The sequence below is a fragment of the Pterocles gutturalis genome, unplaced genomic scaffold (assembly GCF_000699245.1).
Source record: "Pterocles gutturalis isolate BGI_N339 unplaced genomic scaffold, ASM69924v1 scaffold46583, whole genome shotgun sequence".
Taxonomy (NCBI): Eukaryota; Metazoa; Chordata; class Aves; order Pterocliformes; family Pteroclidae; genus Pterocles; species Pterocles gutturalis.
The window spans coordinates 25,696-44,474 of NW_010127390.1; the positions used below are offsets into that span (position 1 = coordinate 25,696).

General features: G+C 36.5%; 1 protein-coding gene across 1 annotated transcript in view; it reads left to right on the forward strand.

The window, feature by feature from the left end:
• Nucleotides 1-18,779, forward strand: part of LOC104465990 (UDP-glucose:glycoprotein glucosyltransferase 2-like) — a 55,822-nt gene that overhangs the window by 22,979 nt on the left and 14,064 nt on the right. Inside the window, exons 10-18 of the mRNA XM_010079263.1 lie at nucleotides 201-351; nucleotides 1,336-1,455; nucleotides 5,570-5,655; nucleotides 10,154-10,289; nucleotides 11,807-11,938; nucleotides 13,286-13,450; nucleotides 13,891-14,014; nucleotides 14,093-14,191; nucleotides 15,996-16,090. Coding sequence (XP_010077565.1) covers nucleotides 201-351; nucleotides 1,336-1,455; nucleotides 5,570-5,655; nucleotides 10,154-10,289; nucleotides 11,807-11,938; nucleotides 13,286-13,450; nucleotides 13,891-14,014; nucleotides 14,093-14,191; nucleotides 15,996-16,090 — 1,108 coding nt within the window. The remainder of the gene's footprint in view (nucleotides 1-200; nucleotides 352-1,335; nucleotides 1,456-5,569; nucleotides 5,656-10,153; nucleotides 10,290-11,806; nucleotides 11,939-13,285; nucleotides 13,451-13,890; nucleotides 14,015-14,092; nucleotides 14,192-15,995; nucleotides 16,091-18,779) is intronic.

Here is an 18,779-nt window from a genome sequence, read left to right on the forward strand (position 1 = left end):
AATTCTATTTTGAAATAATTTGAAGATGTGTAAGTGTAATGTTATTAATTGATTTTGTTGTAAACATCTAACTCCAGAAGAATATAAAAATTATTTTAATACTAAAAATAATCTTTGTATTAAGTCTCAGAAATATTTTTTCTTTTATGTCATGACAAAAGTTCTATGTAGACATTGTGCATTTTCTCTTCCCGTGAAAGTATCTTAGAGACTTTTAAACTGGAAGGAAAAGTGATGCACGGCCTTCATGAACTTGGAATCAAAGAGGAGATCCTGAGTAAATTTATGAGGTTGCACGTACATCCTACAGATGACAATTATGCACTAGATGTTCGTCACTCTTCGATAATAGTGAGTAATTAAACAATTATTTATTTAAATGTTACATATCTGATGCCATGAATAAGACAGTCTATCTTTTGTTGTAGTGTAGTTAAAAGACTAGACATAAAACCATGTATCAATAAGTAGTGTAAAATATTTTGAAGGGTGATGTCTGTTCAATATTATTTTAGGAGTAATTTTCTCTAGCCTGTACCTTATTAAAATTTGAAGATGTAGGACATTTAAAATAAAAGAGGAATGTAGCTAAGAGTGGTTGCACACTCATAGCTGTAGAATTTGAGTTTACAGCAATTAATCCAGCTATGTAATATCCTTGTATTATGCAAGACTGATAAATGTACTTTAAAGGTATGATAATTGGATTGTTGAGAACTTAAATGTTTTGTTTCTAATTGTCCAATGACTTTGCTTTTTTTTTTCTTCTTTTTCAAAGTTTATGCAATTTTCATTACAAAGGTTATATGCCAGTGAAAAAGGCACTAAAATACTGTTTTACTTTACCTGAAAGAATCATATTTCACTCTTCTGTTTACCAAGTATAGACAGCTTTGCTCAGAAAACAGCAGAAGGACAAATTGGCTATATATTAATTACTTAGTTATTTTGTTACATACAAAGTGCTGGTGTGGGTTTTAGATAAATACTGTTTTTGTTTTATAAGGTGGTTATGCTATGTTCCATATATATCTGTGTGATATGTTGTTATGACCTTTGTGTTGTGGAAGTAGTTTGCACACTTGACAAAATGCTTTTATTCACATCCTAAGCAGGGTACAAAGACCTGTAAATAAAAGACCTGAACAGTTTGATTGAAAAGGGAAAAAAATTACTAATTTTAGAAACTATTTTCTGATACTATTTCAAAAAGAAGATAAAACACTTTACTCTTTCCAGGCTTTCCATGTGTTTTAAAATAGCTTTATATATACATACGTATTTTATTCAGTGGTTAATAATGTGTTTTCTAAATGGCTGTCTTTTTTCTTTTAGTGGGTTAATAATATAGAACAAGATTACCGCTATAGCACATGGCCTGCAAGTTATCAGGAACTGCTGAAGCCCACATTTCCTGGAGTTATACAGCAGATTAGACGCAATTTATATAATTTGGTAAGTTTGGAGAAATTAAATTTTTTTGCATAGTTTATGTATTCATTTGTGGACAGACAATTTACTGAAAAATACACATGCTGTATTGTATTCATTGGTAACATAGCTTAGAATTGCGTGTTTTCTATGTGGGTCTGCTAAAAGTACTGAAAATCTGTTTGTTCAGTGAGTCACATGTGATCATAGTCTGATTTCCAGAAGTATCTATTGACTGTAATGGGTCTATTTTTGGTGAAGTGTTTTATTTCAATGAAATGTTCCCGGAATTATAAATAATGTTAAATTTTACATTCTACAAAAAAGTCCTTCGTGGTAACCTGGACTTTGTAATCAGGATGTAAATGCATATATATTATTTCATTTTCCTGTGTGTTTGTTTGTGCGACAAAAGGATAATAATAGACAGACAGTGGACGTCTGCAGGACTGCGTCATCAAATTAAATTCTTCAAAATATGTAGAAGTGAGGGGCCATAGGTGAAGTTGGCATGGCGACCCTAAAAATGGAGTTCATGAACCTGTTGGTCGTAACAGCTGAGTATTCTTTATAACAAGAAGAAACTATTTTTACAGCTGATTGATTTCTCAGGACAGTTAACTTGTGAATGTCAAATGCAACTAATTGAGATATTCTTTATTTTGGATGCTGCCATAAAAAGCAGTATTTTAATTCCCATGTATTTATTGCTTTTCAGGCTTTGTAAGCAAGCTGTTAATCTCTGTTTATACTAGGCAACTGACTATATCATAAAGTAGCTTCTTGATTTATTGAAATCCTTCATAGAGCCACCATTACGATTGGTGAAGTAGCATCATTGCTAAGACTCGGAGACAAAAGACGAAGATTGAAATTTTGCACCAGCAGGCCACCAATGTTTAGAGGAAAGGAGGAATGCATGCCCCATTTTAAAACTATTTTATAAAATGCTGCCAGTTTAATGGAAGATTCACCACTGTCATAGGTTTCCTTTTCAAACAATGACATTGCTTTTATGTGTCACTGAAGATTGCCAGTTGGAGATGTGAAATAATGAAAGGTCTGCTTCCACTGCCTTGCTACATGCTTTAGGAGATGAAAGGAATATGTAGGATTAGCACTGAAGAATACAGGAAGCAAGTTATTCCAGCCCTGTAAGGAAAAATATCCTGAAAAAAAATCTTCTGATTTATGGGATAACCTAGTAGCACTCTTTAACCTCTCTGCCAAGGAACTGATGTAAATAAAGTTCTAAATGCAATATGGTTACAGTTTGACAGAGGTATGCAAACTTTTATATCTTTTTTAAGTAAACCAGAAAATAAATAATGAGCTACTCACACATGATGGATAAAGCACCACTGAGTTTATTTGTGGTTTTCGATTAATGCTGCTATCCAGTAAGTACTTATGTGGGAAAAATGTGAAACAAAGTTTGTTTAAAAAAAGCACAAAATTTATATTAATCTGGGGAATGGAGGGAAGCTGTGATGGTGTGGCTATAGTTTCAGCTCCCCTGTACAGTATTGTAATACTTTGACTTGCATGACAACATAAACTTTTTTCCTGGATTACATTTTCTGTGTTCACTGCAAAAACCAGTTTCTACTTACTGAATAAACAAATATTCAGTATTTCATTTTATCCTTCCCATATAATTCATGGCTTTCTGCGTTGTATACTACACAATAAGAGAGTTGGGCACAGTTTTGTTGGGAGCTTTTCTGTTCCTTTTCGTGCTACATATAGATAAGTCACTGCTATCAATGAATTTTCTTCATAGAACACTGTTGAAAGAAGGTAATGATAACTGTCATTTAGAGATGATGAACTGAGGTACAGAAAGATTTAAGTTATAAAGCATGCTAATTATGAATGTCTTGTAGCCTGTTTTTTCCTCTGTATGTAGCATTCTGTATCACTTACTAAGTTAAGGAAACAGCTACTGCTGATTTAAATTGAAATGTAAATTACAAAAGGTAATTGTATGAATCATAGAATCATAAAATGGTTTGGGTTGGAAGGGACTTTCAAAGATCTAGTCTAACTCCCCTGCCATGGGCAGGGACATCTTTCACCAGATCAGGTTGCTCCAAGCCCAATCCAACCTGACCTTGAACACTTCCAGTGATGGGGCATCTACAGCTCTGGGCAACGTGTTGCCCTTGGCACCTGTGGTGTCTCACCACCCTCATTTCTTCATATCCAGTCTAAATCTTTGCTCTCTTAGTTTAAAACTGTTACCCCTTGTTGTGTCACTACAGTGTCACTACTATTGGTAAAAAGCGCTTCTCCATCTCTTTTATAAGCCCCCTTTAAGTATTGAAAGGCCACAATAAGGTCTCCCTGGAGCCTTCTCTTCTTCAGAGTGAACAACCCCAACTCTCTCAGCCTTTTCTCATAGGAGAGTGCTCCAGCCCTCTGACCATTTTTGTGGCCCTCCCCTGAACTCCCTCCAATTGATCCATGTCTTTCCTATGCTGGGGGCTCCAGAGCTGGATGCAGTACTCCAGGTAGGGTCTCATGAAAGCAGAGTAGAGGGGGAGAATCACCTCCCTTCACCTGCTGGTCATGCTTTTTTGCAGTCCAAGAGACAATTGGCTTTCTGGGCTGCAAGCACACATTACCAGCCTGTATCCAGTTTTTCATCCACCAGTACCCCCAAGTCCTTTTCTGCAGGGCTTCTCTCAATCCCTTCATCCCCCAGCCTGTATTGATACCAGGGTGTGCCGCCACCCAGGTGCAGGACCTTGCACTTGGCCTTGTTGAGTCTCATAAGGTTCACATGTGTCCCCTTCTTGAGCTTGTCCAGGTCCCTCTGAATGACATCCTGTCCCTCAAGTGTGTCAACACTGCATCACTCAGTTTGGTGTCATCTGCAAATTTGCTGAGGGTGCACTCAATCCCACTGTCTATGTCATTGACGAAGATATTAAACAGTACTTGTCCCAAGAGGGACCCCTGAGGCACATCACTCACCACTGATCTCCATCTGGACATTGAGCTGTTGACCACTACTTTCTGGATGCGACCCTCCAGCCAATTCCTTATCCACTGAACAGTCCACCTGTCAAATCCATTTCTCTCCAATTTAGAGAGAAGGATGTTGTGGGGGACTGTCAAAAGCCTTCCAGAAGTTCAGATAGATGACATCAGTAGCTTTTCCACTGATGTAGCATCTCCAAGTGACATGAAGTTCAGTATATTAAAAGACAACCAAGATACAAGCATATGTAATAAAAAAAAATCTGTGTTTATAATGAAGCATAAGATGTGTGCAATATGAAGTAGGTTGCATTATGTATTCAAAGTTAAATATTGGCATAGATTTATATAACAGCTATATTCTAGAAATCTACAACATATCATTTAACTGTAATCTGAGGGGGAGGGAGTGTTCAAAATTTTTAAAATTACTCTGCTGCATTTCAGCTACTCTAGCAAAATTATGAGAAATTCCAAGGGGAGTTGCAGTGCAAAGCTGCATAAGTAAGGCACCAATGTCATAATTAAATGTCATAATTAAATCTGCATAAGAACAGTCTACCTATGGAGACAGATCCTAGTTTTAGATTCTGTGCCATCCTGAGAGATCTGATTTTACGCTTCAAGCTACGATAAGTGAAAGAGTGAATACAAAGATATGTGAGACAGGAAGGAAGAATTCTTTCCCAGTGCTCCACTTTTTTAATTAAAGTTTTAAATCAATATATTCTGTTTATTTATTTTAGTTTGGTTTTCACAACAGAAGAGAGTTGAAAGAAGTAATAGAAGAACAGCATTAGATCCTTTTTAATTAAATATCATGTTCATTAATTAGAACAAAGTATTGGCACAGAGTATTTCAAAGAAGAGTAGTGATATCACTTGGTTTGAAGTTCAATAAACAGTTAAATCCTGTTTTCAGTATTTTGTCCAAATTCATTAACTCTGAAGTTATTTTCATTTATACTCTTAATGTTTTCTTACAATGAATGCTCTAGGAAATTGAAAACAGTGGGGACACACAGCTCCTTTGGAAATGTCTGGTCTTGTCTTAGATTTTGTGTCTGTAAAAAAAAAAAAAAAGTACAACCCAAAAACCAAAACCAGACATCAAGAATAAATATTGTCTGGATAATATGTTTTCTCTTCTTAGGTACTTTTTGTTGATCCTGTCCAAGAAGATACAGGTGATTATATGAAACTGGCAGAATTATTCTATCATCATAATGTACCACTTAGGTAAGAAAAAGTGAAAGTCTTGAAGAAAAGTCTTAAAATACGTTTGCTTTCCTTCTTTCTTCTTCATCTTCTATTCTGATAGGCAGAGGTATGAATTCAAATGAACATGCTAATAGGACACACTGGTTACCCACTTGTGTTAAGCTTACTTGGGCATTAAGTATTCTTAAGCCAATAGGTTGCAAGGGATAACATACTTGAGTGTATGCAAAATGAACTGAAAACATCTAATAAAATATTATCTTGTCAAATAGTCCCACTGGATGCCCATTCTAAGCAAAAAATATTCTGTAAGTAAAACATTATTTTTAAATTTAGTTCTTTCAACTGAGGTTGCTTTACCTCATTTTGTTTTATATAAAACCTTAAAGACCAGAGCGAGATTATCATCACCTAGTTTTGAATTTCTAAAAATTAGTTGTCTGAGTCTGAACTAGTCATCATTTGAAAGAAAGAGATGCTTCTGAGAAAGAATGTGGTTGGTCTGAGATGCCTACTTTAATCAAAAATGAGTTGTTCTCAGAAGTACCTGTTTATTTCCACAGCTTATTAAAGAGAAGGGTGTTCAAACTAGGTCCAACATTCAGCAAGATGAATTCCATGTTAAATATTTTAAATCTTCCTGTCAAATGGCTTTTTGTTTCCTCAATAAATTGTAGGTTTTTTGTTTTCATTTGAAAATTTACCGGTTCTGATAATTGTTTTGCTTTTCTTTGTTTTCTTATCTTTCGATGACAAAAAAAGTAATGGAGGACAGATATTAGTTATCTGTGCATTTTGTTGCTGTTTCACTACTGGTGAGACAATACTGCTTCACTCTTTGAGGAGAATATAGCCTAGAACATCATTTGCCTTTTCTGATACATAACAGCGTAAGAGCAGCCAAACTGAGTCAAATTAAAAGTCCATTTAGGTCAGTCTGTCTGCAACAGGCCACAGGGAGCTGTCTAGGTCAGATAAAAAGAAAAGGACAACCAGATACTTTGAGTATTTCCCTGGCCTTTGCACATTTGGAGAGCGAAGAATTCCAGACCTGAATGTAGTTTCTAAATTTTTAGCAACCCTCAATGGGTTTCTCTTCCATAAACTTTTCTGTTTTCCCCTTGAATTAATGTAAAGTTTTAGCACCTGCAGCATCCTTTTCCAGATGTTTCCACAGTTGAACTAGGTGGTGTATGAAGAACTGCTTTGTTTGCTTTGAGCCGGACTTTCAATAGCTTCTTTTAGTGTCTCTGTAGCTCTTGTAATTGGGAGAGAGACTAAGCAGTCTCACTTGCTCTCTAGATGCCAGTCATGATTTTATAAAGCTCTACCACATTCGACTGCAGTCATTTCTTTCTCTAGGCTGCTAGTTATTCCTTGCCTGGAAGCTGTTCCAAAGGTTGTTTTGTTGTCTGAGTTGTCCTTCTCTGGACTTTCTTAGTTTTAATAAAGCTTCTCTGAGATGAGAGCAACAGCCATGTACACAGTATTCAAGATATGGACAAACCGCGGGGTCTATACTGGTGTATAATATTTTGCTTTGCTGACTGTTCCTATGGTACCCAGATGACACAAGTCTTTAGGAAAAGTTATTTACAATCATGAGAGATGTGAAAAAAGGGAGAAGCAATTAATTGCAGAACATGGTGGATCTTTATGCCTTAATTATTATTTATATATTTTTAGAAAACTTGCTGTATTTCTTACTTCCCTCTGTCCTTTGATCTGATGCACACCTGATTATGTCCTGACCATGTCTGAACAATTTTATACTGATATGACAGATTTTGTTTTAATCGTTTTAAAATATCTGATGTGCAGTGGCTATCCAAATGGAAAGCTGACTTCCTAAATAAACTCATTGAATTATCGCTTGTAATTATGCAGGTCTTCTGAAGCGTGAGCTCAGCATTGCCGGTTGTCCTGTTGTTGTAGTTGGTCTCATGTATCATGAGATCAGTAGGTCTCTCATGTTCTTGTAGCAGCTATGATGGAACTGTATGCTTTGTGGAAATACTTGCAAGATGCACAGTGTTTTTTATAGCAGAAGCCGGCTTGGAGTCTCTGTGATACTCCTTTAGAAAGACCGTGATTCCCTTGTTCTGTCTTACAATTTGCTTCTTCTTGATAGTTGGCATCATTTTCAAGCTTTCAACGGACTGCTGTGTATAGAACATTATCCACTGCTGTCATACATGTGGTCAGCAACAGGCAGCAGTTTGTACAGCTGTATTTCACAGATGGCTGCAATTGTGTAAGGTAGTTAGCACATTATGAAGTGCTTTGGGTTGCAGTTTGGCAGCCAGAGACATCCTTGCCTTTAGGTTTGCTAAAAAAGTGTATGCAGAAGAGAACAACATTGAATAGCTGCTTCTGTAGGGGCTTTTCATGGAGCAGCTTTTTTTTTGTGCACTGTTGGGTTTGTCGTGGGAGAAGTGACAGCTGATGGTAGAGGATTTTGCTGCAGACCTAGTATGAATAGCATTAGCTGCACCTATTCAGGATGATTCAAGGATGTGTTCTGGAAAACTACATGAGTTGGTCCTTGAACTGCTGCATCAGCAAAATATTCACATAAATTCTCTGTTTCTGATTCATAAAAATACCTGGTTTTGGCCATCTTCTTTCCGTTCCTCTCTCCCACTATGCAAGCAGTCTCAGTGTTGAAGTGGAGAGAAGGGTATCTATTCTTCTTAGAAAATGTGTTGATAGCAGACGGTGGAAGGCTTGGAAATCCTTAGAAGCGTTCTGATGGCTTTGCATTCACAAAATTCCAGGTGACGCAGAATCCACCTTCCCAGTCTTCATCTGTTAGTGCAGGCAACTGTGTTCATGAATAGGCATATACTTCTCCTCTCAAGAATCTGTATGTTCTAGCTATGGGTGTACACACGCTCTGTCATTTGTGACTGGAAAAATTTTCTTTGAAATTTTGATACTCTTGCTTCTCCTTACCTATTGCTTGTGACATGGCAAGCAAGATGGAGCTCCTCTACTCTCTTTTCTTCCTTTCACTGTCAGAAATTGCCCTACTGTTTTCTGGTCCAGGTCAGTTTGCTGGTCTGAAAGATCCTCAACAGAAGGATCTTTCTTGTCCCTTTTCTATACCAGCTAAGATGGAACTGACTGTAATGATCAGAAGTCCTTTCAAGTAGTGTAGTTGTCTTGGTGTCAGGACCACCACCACCACGTGGTCGCAACACCGCCTCCCCCCCCCACTCCTCTCCCGGTAAGATGGGGGCAAATAAGAAAAAGTGGAACCTCCTGAGTTGAGATAACGACAGATTTTTAATAATACCACACGAGGAAAGCAAAAGAAAGAAGAATATAACAATAAGACAAGATATAGAGTACAATGGAAACACTGATACAATGAAAATCTCACCACCACGAGCTTCACAAAAGAGACCCCTCTCCCGGCTAGCTTCCCCTTATATCCCGGGCATGACGTCAGCATGGTATCGAATATCCGGCTATGCCCAACTCCCAGCTTCTGTGAAGAATTAACCCTATCCCAGCTGGACCCAGGACAGTAGTAGAGACCAGAAGGATCCTTATGTGTTCTCAGCAGGTAATATAACTTCAAATATCTTCAGTTTTAAGTCTCCTGGGTCTTCAATCTGTGAAAGACTTTGTGCTTTAGTCATTGTGACATTATTTGCAATCTGTCTGACCAGATCATCTCATTGGTCCAAGCCCTTATTCCCTGGAGAAACAGGATTTTCACATCATTATTTTGGGCTTTTTAAGCTTTCTGGAGTGTGTGCCAAACCTTTCAGTGACATCTTCATGAGTTACACGTGCAAATTATGATGTTCAAATTAATCAAAAGTTTTGTATAAACAAACAAGTGGCTGTTAGGTTTGAATTTCCCCTGCTATTCTGGAACACCAAATCTCTGTTATACTTCATGCTGTAAAGACAGTATGGCCTGATCAATACAGGTTTTTTATAATGAGAACAGTATGAAAATACCACCTCCACGAGGAGTTTTCTCGTGTTTTTTTCCTATCAAGTCTCATATTTCTAGGGCTTTTTTAATTTAATGGAAATGTAGGCAATTGTAGTAGATGTATTAAAATTGCTGTGAATGGAGAATGAATGGTAATGGGAGGGTGGAGAAGCTCCAGGTGGTTAAAAAGGCAAGAGAAGGGCTAGTAAGAATGGCATGTGTTGATCGACAGGGCATCAAGACCCCAGCATGTCTACACACAGCTACTCAAGACACCCATTTCAGGAAAAATAAGACAGATTATGCTCAGACTAAAACAAAGACTCAAGGTTAAGAGATGATGGCAGGAACCTAAACAATGTTGTAACCTTTGATCAGATAAGGAAGAAAAGGGCTGTGGGTAAATCCTAATGACTCCCAGAAATCTTAATTACTGTCAGCTTTTTGTGCCTACATGCTGGACAGATTACTTGAATGCAAACATCTTTTTCTTCTCTGTTGATGGTAGGATGTGTGTGAAACTGATTGTTTTAAAATGTATGATCTCTTTTTGTTTATTTATAGAATTGGATTTGTTTTCATTTTAAGTACAAAAGAAGAAATTGATGGAAATGAAGACGCTGGAATAGCTCTTTGGAGAACTTTTAATTACATTGCAGATGAATCTGATACCTCTCAAGCCTTTACCTCGATAATTAATGTTGGTTCTTTCACAAGAAATCACCTCTTTTTTTTTTTACTTTTCTGTTTAGTTAGGATTTTGCTACCTTGTGACAACATGATACTTAGTTTCCATGTAAAATAAATGCAGATATATTTAAAACATATATAGCATTAATATGCTGTAGAATGATCTGCAGAAATATTTTCCTTCTCCTCAAACCAACTTGTTCTTGTAATTTTACCTTTCTACAGGCTGTCCTCAAGACTGTAAAAAGGTAGATGCATACCATACAGCTTTCAGTATATTCTTGTGAAAAATGATTCACCATTATATGCATTAACATGATGTGCCTGCTTTTGTGTTCTGTATCTCTCAGAGTACAGGCATTTTAATATCACTTCAGCAATCCTATAAACTTTGAAAAACTCTTGGTTCTCCAGTGTACAAAAGTGAAACAGGGTAACATCAGTTCTTATTTTGGTCATGTTTAAGCTGTTCATGGGTGTAGAAAACACAGAAATATTCCAGGCTTACAGCTTATTGAGTAAGCCATGTTTTCTGCGTGAGAGAATGCAGGTTCATGTAAAGACAGGAATTTCGGAGACGAGAGGTGAATGGAGGGAAATAAAGTGAGCAGGCTATGTGAAGACAATGCAGGCAAAATTGTATTGGAGAATATGGTATTAATACACAGCATTTTTTCTTACTTTTGTTATCTGTTATTCTGTTCATTGCCTAGAAACTAATGCCATGGACAAACTCAGAAAGCTTAAGATTAAAGGAATTGAAGTAACTAGGAGACCTTGGAAGAGAAATAGAAATCCACAAGTATTAGGAGCTGACACACATGCATGATTATTGTCCGTGACCAGATCACAAAATGTCAATTTACAGTGTGCTTTTTAAAAAGGGAGGGGATGATAAATATAATTAAAAGATAACAAAAACAGAATCAATAAAATACAGGTTTGAGATATTCAGTGCTATAGAGAGAAATTTACTGTTTCTCATTTGAAAAGAAATAGATTGAATAATCTTAACTTCAAATTTCTTTTGTACATTTGATGAAAGTAGGAAAATCTTATGCTATGAAATAAAATAGCATTGGTAAGGTAAATTATCATTGTAGGAAAAAGTATCACTGACTAATTCAGGCTTGGATTCATCCCGTATAGATTCAGGTAACTACCCATGGTTAGGTAGTTTATAATAAGAATTTAGATTCTAAATTCTCTAATCAGTGGAGAGAAATAACCTTTCACATTCAGCTCACATAAGTGTATTTACTTTGCCACTTCAGCTTGAGACTAAAGGTATAATAACAGGTTAATCAGAACAGTGTTTTGATGAAAAACTGTGCATATGTGTGATGGTGCTAATTACTAAAGCAATATAAAAACTGCAGTATATCAGTAAAAGCAGTTTGTATACTGATATAGAAACTACTACAGCACTATAGATCTTTATTGTTGATTTACTCTTATTAATTTTGTTAAATGATGATTGAAAATTTATTGCATTTTACTTATTTCTTTCTGTTATAATTTTTACAGATGTACCATGAAGTGAAAGATGGAAATGTTCTAACAGTAAATGATGTGAAAGATGTTCTTAGAAGTGAATACCCCGACGCTGATGTCCAGAGTATACTAGGTGTTCATTCTGAATATGATGAAGGGAGGAAGGTATGTTGAGAGCAAAGTGGTAAGAAATATTGCAGTACACAAGTCATTGCATTTGCTAAGCTGAAAGATTGCTAAATATTAAAGCACATAAATACAGTATCTTTGAGTTAAATTTTTCTTCAGTCATCATTCAGGCATTAGTGGAAATGTTGAAAGGTTTTCTGTATTATTACTTGCACTATTAAAATTTACTATTGCCTGCGGCTTTCAGGAGCACAAGTTTTTTTCTAGTAAGCATGTCAAGGAGTCTCTCTCATGCTACAGAAATTGTTTACCTATGTCTTCTGGGTAAGAAGCTGAAGCCTGTCTTCTGTGCGAATCATTGTTTACTTTAATTGTGCTTTCTGGTTATAATTTCCTTTGGGAAAGGCAGCTATGGATTTTGATTTAAAGGCTATAGAGAAGACATTTTTTATCTTAATTGATTGATCTTTATGTAGACAATTTTCTGCTAAAACATACATAAAAATATATATTTGTTATATATTATGCTCCTTTAAGAAGATGCACCTGGGAAGCTAGGAAAAAAGGTGCTGTTTGCCTTATGCTGCTTGTTCCTCACTGAGTCGTGTGGAGGCTTTGTATAGAAGGGCAGTTTGAACCTGCCTGGGAAACAGCTGGATATGCTTAGGGAAGCAAAGCTTCCCACAGAGAATATTAAAGGAAGACAAATAAATGGAGACCCCCTGGACTAGCAGGGACTATGAGCCTGGGATGAAGATCAGGGAGGAGACAGTGGGATGACAGAAAGGGAGGCAGAGATACTGCCATAGAGTTTGTAGCCATCCAGAAAGTCACACTGAAAGAAAACACGAAAGGATACAGAATAGGAAGGGGTAATTACTTAGAATACATTTTTATTTATTTTTGTCTCACTGATTTTTCTCTGATTGGGAGAAGTTAGCCTGTTCTGCTGGCTTATCAGATAAGGCTTGGCTTCTGAACATAGAAGCCTTTTCAGTGTTTTGGGAGTGCCACCTTTGGGGAAAAGGGCTAGGGTGATCCACCTCAAACTATGACTGTCTCAAAGTCCTTTTCCAATGATATTTGCTTAATTTTTTTTGCTAAGATATTAAGCAAAATAAAATGTTTCTCAGCAAGATGATAAAGCAAAAGTTTAAAACGCTGTATATAGATCTATAGTTTCTTTTGTCATTCTGTTTGAGAAATGAGTCCCATGTGTGCTGTTTGGTTTACAAACATTTCCTGTTTTGTCCCTGCTACTCGGAAGGTGTGACAGTGAATAGCGCTTGGAGATTAGTGTTTATTGTTTCTTGATATTAATTTCATTTTTTGCTACAGCCAGCCACAGTCTATTTAATCCTGTGATATTTCTGATGTGATCAGGCAGGAGCAACCTTTTATAAAAAGACTGGCCTGGGTCCATTGCCTCAAGCTCTGTTTAATGGCGTGCCCTTTAACAGAGGAGAGATGGATGCTGCAGAATTAGAGACAGTAATTCTTCAGAGGATTATTGATGCCACCGGGTTCTTCCAGAGGGCAGTGTTCATGGTATGTTTAACATTTCTAAATGAACGCAAAATGAAATATTTGGCAGTGGGTTGTTTGAGTCATGTTTATATATTGAATTTTTTATAATGAGGTGGCTTGAAATTAATAATATGACAACTGAAGTTACATTGCTACATTAACTTGCGGTCATGTTTTTGAAACAGTATATTTAAATTATACAAGACTGAAGGATCAACTAAGCATATAGTAGTCACATGGAATTTTTCAACCAGAAACTAAGAATGTACTGCAGTGGTTAATTGAACAATGTGTATCTGATATTTTGAAATACTATCTCTGTGATATTTATACATTTTTTTACTTGTAATTTTCCATAACTATACAAGCTTTAAGCTCAGTTGAAAGATTGTACGAATACCTGGTCTTTGTTTGTCTTAAATCAAATCTGTACTTTTATAGTTCATTTTCTCTTACTACAGGGTTTGTTAAATGATCATATAAATGCAATGGATTTTCTTATGGATCAGCACAATGTAGTTTCCCGTATAAACCCCACTATACTCAGAGCAGAAAGAAGATACATACATTTCAGATCCACATCTGGTAACTACTTTTCTGGGATTGGCTGTTGGTATAATTTTCCTTTTTTAAGTCTAACATGTTGTGGTTTACATTTTGCAGTTCCATTTGATGTGGAAGACTTCTCTACTTTCTCCTTTTTGGACTCGCAAGATAAAAGTGCTGTAATTTCAGACAACATGAAGTATTTAACAAAAAAGGGTATATTAATTTTCTATATGGGATACATATATGGGTATTACAAATTGTTGAAATTTGCTGGTAAAATAGCCCAAGGATCCCATGTAAATAAATACATTATCCCAGTATCTTCTTTCAGGAGCTGGATCATGTCCTAATATTATAAACATAATAACAGGATTGTTATTTTAGATTTTGTAGTTTTGAAATGGGATGGGTGTTGTGGCTAGTTGTTTTTTGTTTTACAGATGTGAAGTTAAAAACCTTTGCAAGACTTTTGCAGCTTCAAATGCTCAGTTTTCATACTAATGTGGTTTTACTTTAGGACATTAAGGAGAGTATATTCAGTTTTCAAGTGACTCTTAGTTGCAGCATTATCAAGTGAAGAATATATATCTATGTCAAAATTAAGCATTTCTACAATTTAAGGAATAATTGATTTTATTTCTTATTTGTTAGCATTCAGTATCTCTGTTTTTCCTCTAGTTAGATTGTTTAATTTTGATGTCTGAAGCTTTGTCTTTCAGTAGAAAAGAAAAAATATTCTGATGGATTATCACTCATTTATACATTTTATTTTTCTAAACTCACTTTTTTGTACATTTAAAATATTTTTTGATATAAAATATTCTTATTGCATATGAAAGTACTTTCCCTTGGAGTTAGAAGAAATTATAATTACAACAGTGGGGGCATAAAACTGCATGGAATTTTGCAGTAGTCTGTCCCTTGTTAATTTCTAGGAGTAGACAGTTAACTGCTCATTTATATCAGTCTATCAAGGGACAGAATAATCCTGTTAACAAAGTGCTATTCTTTAAGTAATTGTTACAATGTTAACATAGTTTTCACTTAGTCCATTATCAGAAAGAAATGCCATATACTTACATTTCTTTAGAGTAAAATTGTTTTTCTCTGTTTGATTCTCTGTCTACAACCACAGGAACATCCCAGATAGTTGTCAAATGATGACTGGCTTTCAATCTGTAGGCTCATTTCTGAGATTCAGATCTCTTGTGTAAAACCCATAACCTTTAAGCTGGAATCTACATTTCAAATCTCTGTCCCCATTGTGTTTCTCAGGACCCCAACAATGCTTAATCATAACTTCTTCCTAGAATCTTACCAGAACCTTGTAAAATTCCTGTCTATATGTATTAACTTTTAGGGAATATGACAGACCTGAGTGGACTGATATTCTGCTACAAATAATTTTGCAGAGTTTTCCATGTACCATTGCTTTTCTATGAGGAATGAAGAACTAGGATGTAACAGACCAGGAAAAAGGGAGATTTTCTAAGTATACACTTACACTATAATTTACTTTCTTTGAGCTGTATTTTGTATATTCCCATTTGTGTCCAGAAATGGTAAATTTAACCCTGCTTTTGGCTGAAGGACTCTCCTTTGCTGCTGGGGAAAGTGAATGGCCTAACTCATGCGTTCTTGTAACTACGTATTTCTTTTCATGTCTGGATATATGGTCAGTTGCCATCAAATGTTCACAAGAAACCTGTGGTAAAGAAAGTCTTGTTAAAGGGAGGTAGTTTATTATTTAGAGACATCATGTTTCAGTGGTACAGCAACAGATCAGCTATTTTAGTGACTCTTGCATTAACGTGATAAAGTACCCCTTAATAATTTTATTTCAATTCAGAGGGCAAAAGATTCTGATGTGACAAAGATTAGTCTTACAGTTGAAGTTAGCAGTAAACATAAGTACAAAACAGTGCACATAAACTTCAAAATCTCTAACAGAATTTATTATTCATTACTTGTGAGAAGATTCTTCAGAATGTAAAGCAGGATTATCTTTAATTTTCAGATGAAGATGCATTATATGCTGTTACTGTCTGGATTATTGCTGATTTCGATAAGCCAGCTGGGAGACGACTGCTTTCTAATGCCTTGAAACACCTGGTGAGTTTCTAGCAGTTTTTATTGAAATAATTATTATGAATATGTTGTTAACAGCACTGTGCACATTCAAAAGTTATACTCTTAAATAAAGGTGTAACAATATATTTTTTTATGGGTCAGGTGCAGATTTACGAGACTGTGTGTTCATTTTGCTCTACTCTTCTGCTGCACTGGCCTCTCACAGGCCTGTAAATTATCATTTGGTTCATGAACTCCTGACGCAGGAGACAAACTATGGCACTCTGCATTAAAAAGGTGAATTTCTTCCCAATTACAGACCTTCTCCCTTGAGGTAACCTAGCATGTTACCTGGATCAGGGAAGTTAGGGTAATGCGTGTTCATGTGAACCATTATGCAGTGTTCTCCTGTATTGTATGGTATAGCTGTGGCCATGATGTGAACATTTTTCCATGTACTGTTTGTATGCTTCTGAGACAGATTAATTTTTTTTTGTATTTTGATATGCTTGGAGGTTCATCCGCATTTCTGAGTTTGCTTATTTTTTAGTTCTTCAATATTAGCAATAGGATTTAAAGTATACAAGTAAGTGTCATGTGAATATAAATAACAAAAACCCCTCAGTTCTGGGGAGTTTAGAAGAGTAATTAGACTGAAATTGGGAAAACATCTAGATTTACTAATCAGGAATGAAACAGGAACCACCCTAAGGGAATTATAAAATTGGTATGTTGCAGGGAGCATGTGATACCAAATATGTCTTAAAAAGAGGCTTAAAAAACTGCAAAGAAGAATATGCAGTACAAGTCCTTGTTACAGAAAAACATTTCAATTATCTGACTTCTAGATCTGTGACCCAAGCTTGACAGATGTATTCCCTTTGTAGTTTCATTTTTTTCCCCCCTTCAGCAGGGAAAATATGCCATAGGTTGCAACTAGGAAGTGAGAAGTGTCTAGGCAAGTCTCCATGTGTTAGTGAGGAGAATCTAGGAAAAACATTAGAAAAAGCCATTCTAAATAAGGTTTGTTGGTTGTTCTATGAAATAGCAGTTTAATTGCTTATCTTCATTCTAATTCATAGATTTGATTTAGATAAACTTCATATACCACTTGGTCTACTGAGTTCCGAGTTTCGTGACAAAAAGACAAAAACATAGTATTTTTTTCAAGTCCATAGGTTTGTGTGTAGATTCTTTACTCCTTTCCAGGCCCTTTTCTCTGTTAGGTCAGTGTCTAGGAGAATTTCTGTTACGTGCAGAGCTGGCACAGACACCTCCTGTGCATGACTTGCCATTGGCATTTGAAGAAAAGCGTGGAAGAGTCTGAGAGGGGAAGTGGCTGAAGGGAACTCACTTTTAACTGCGGCAGATTAAGGCACGGACTCTGATAGAGGGTGAATCAGAATCGTTCATTGCCCTTTTACATCAGTCCTTATAGCCTGGGCAGCTCTACTTGCGGCATGTGTGCAATGAGAGCAGTACTTCTATTGGTTAATTACTATTGTCCACGTGCCCTGATTAGCTTAATGATTGACTGAGCCCTATCTTCTACATTCTTGCTATGTTTGCTAGTTCTCATTGTTTTCTGCCATGTCTATCTTCTTTTGTGTTTGCTTGCTTCAAGGGCAAAGTTTCATATCTTTGAGGTCAAACCTTAATCCAATTTCTTCTTGTTCTCCTACATTTAACTATTCCATCTAATATTTTGAATACTACTAATATATTTTTACTTCATTTGAAAAAGCCAGAGATATCTGAGCTGGAAAAGACCTCTGGAGGTCATCTAGTTCAGCCTCCCACTTAAGTGGGATTATTGCCATCATTATGTCATGATGCTGGAACAGGTTGCCCAGGGAAGCTGTGGATGCCCCATCTCTGGAGGTGTTCAGGCCAGGCTGGATGAGGCTTTGAGCAATCTGGTCTAGTGGAAGGTGTCCCTGCCCATGGCATGGCAGAGAGGTTGGAACTCGATGATCTCTAAGGTTGCTTCCAACACAAACCATTCTATGATTCTGTGATTAGATCAGGTCAGTTGTAGGTTTGTCTGAATAAGTCCTGAAAAATCTCCAAGGAGGCGACTCCATCCCCTCCCTCGACAATTTGCTCTTGTGTTGCACTGCCTTCCTAGTGTAGTTATTCTTGCCAGGCGAAAATTTGTGACCATTACCCCTTGTTATACTCTTTGCCACTACCAAGAAGAGTTTGTCCCTGTCGTATTTTACACTCCCCAGCTTCTTAAATGCCTCCTCGTAGGCCTCTGACCATCTTAGTTGCCCTTTGCTGAAGCCTCTCCAGCATCTCAGCATCCTTACTGCACTGAGGGGGACCAAAACCAGGCACAGCAGTCCAAGTGCAGCCTCACAAGTACTGGGTACAGGAGAATAAGAATATCCCTTGACTGGCTTGCCATTCGTCTCCTGATGTAGCCTAGTATGCTGCTTATCTTTCCAGCGAGAGCATGCTTCTTGGGAACACTTTAAAGTACACATTTTTTAAGCTTTTCAAATAAGTGTTTTGACAAAATGTTTCTCGAGGGCTGCAATTTAAAGTTTGCTGTTTAAATATGTTGAACACCAGTGATTTCATTCCTTATTTTTGTATTCTTTACTGCAATAGAGTCCATTTACCTTTTTTTCAGTTAGTGATGCTATTTGATCCTACCTTAGAATCATCACACTCTAGTAAAATTTAAGTGGCATCACTGATTTTAGCAAGTGGAAGATTTTCCTGC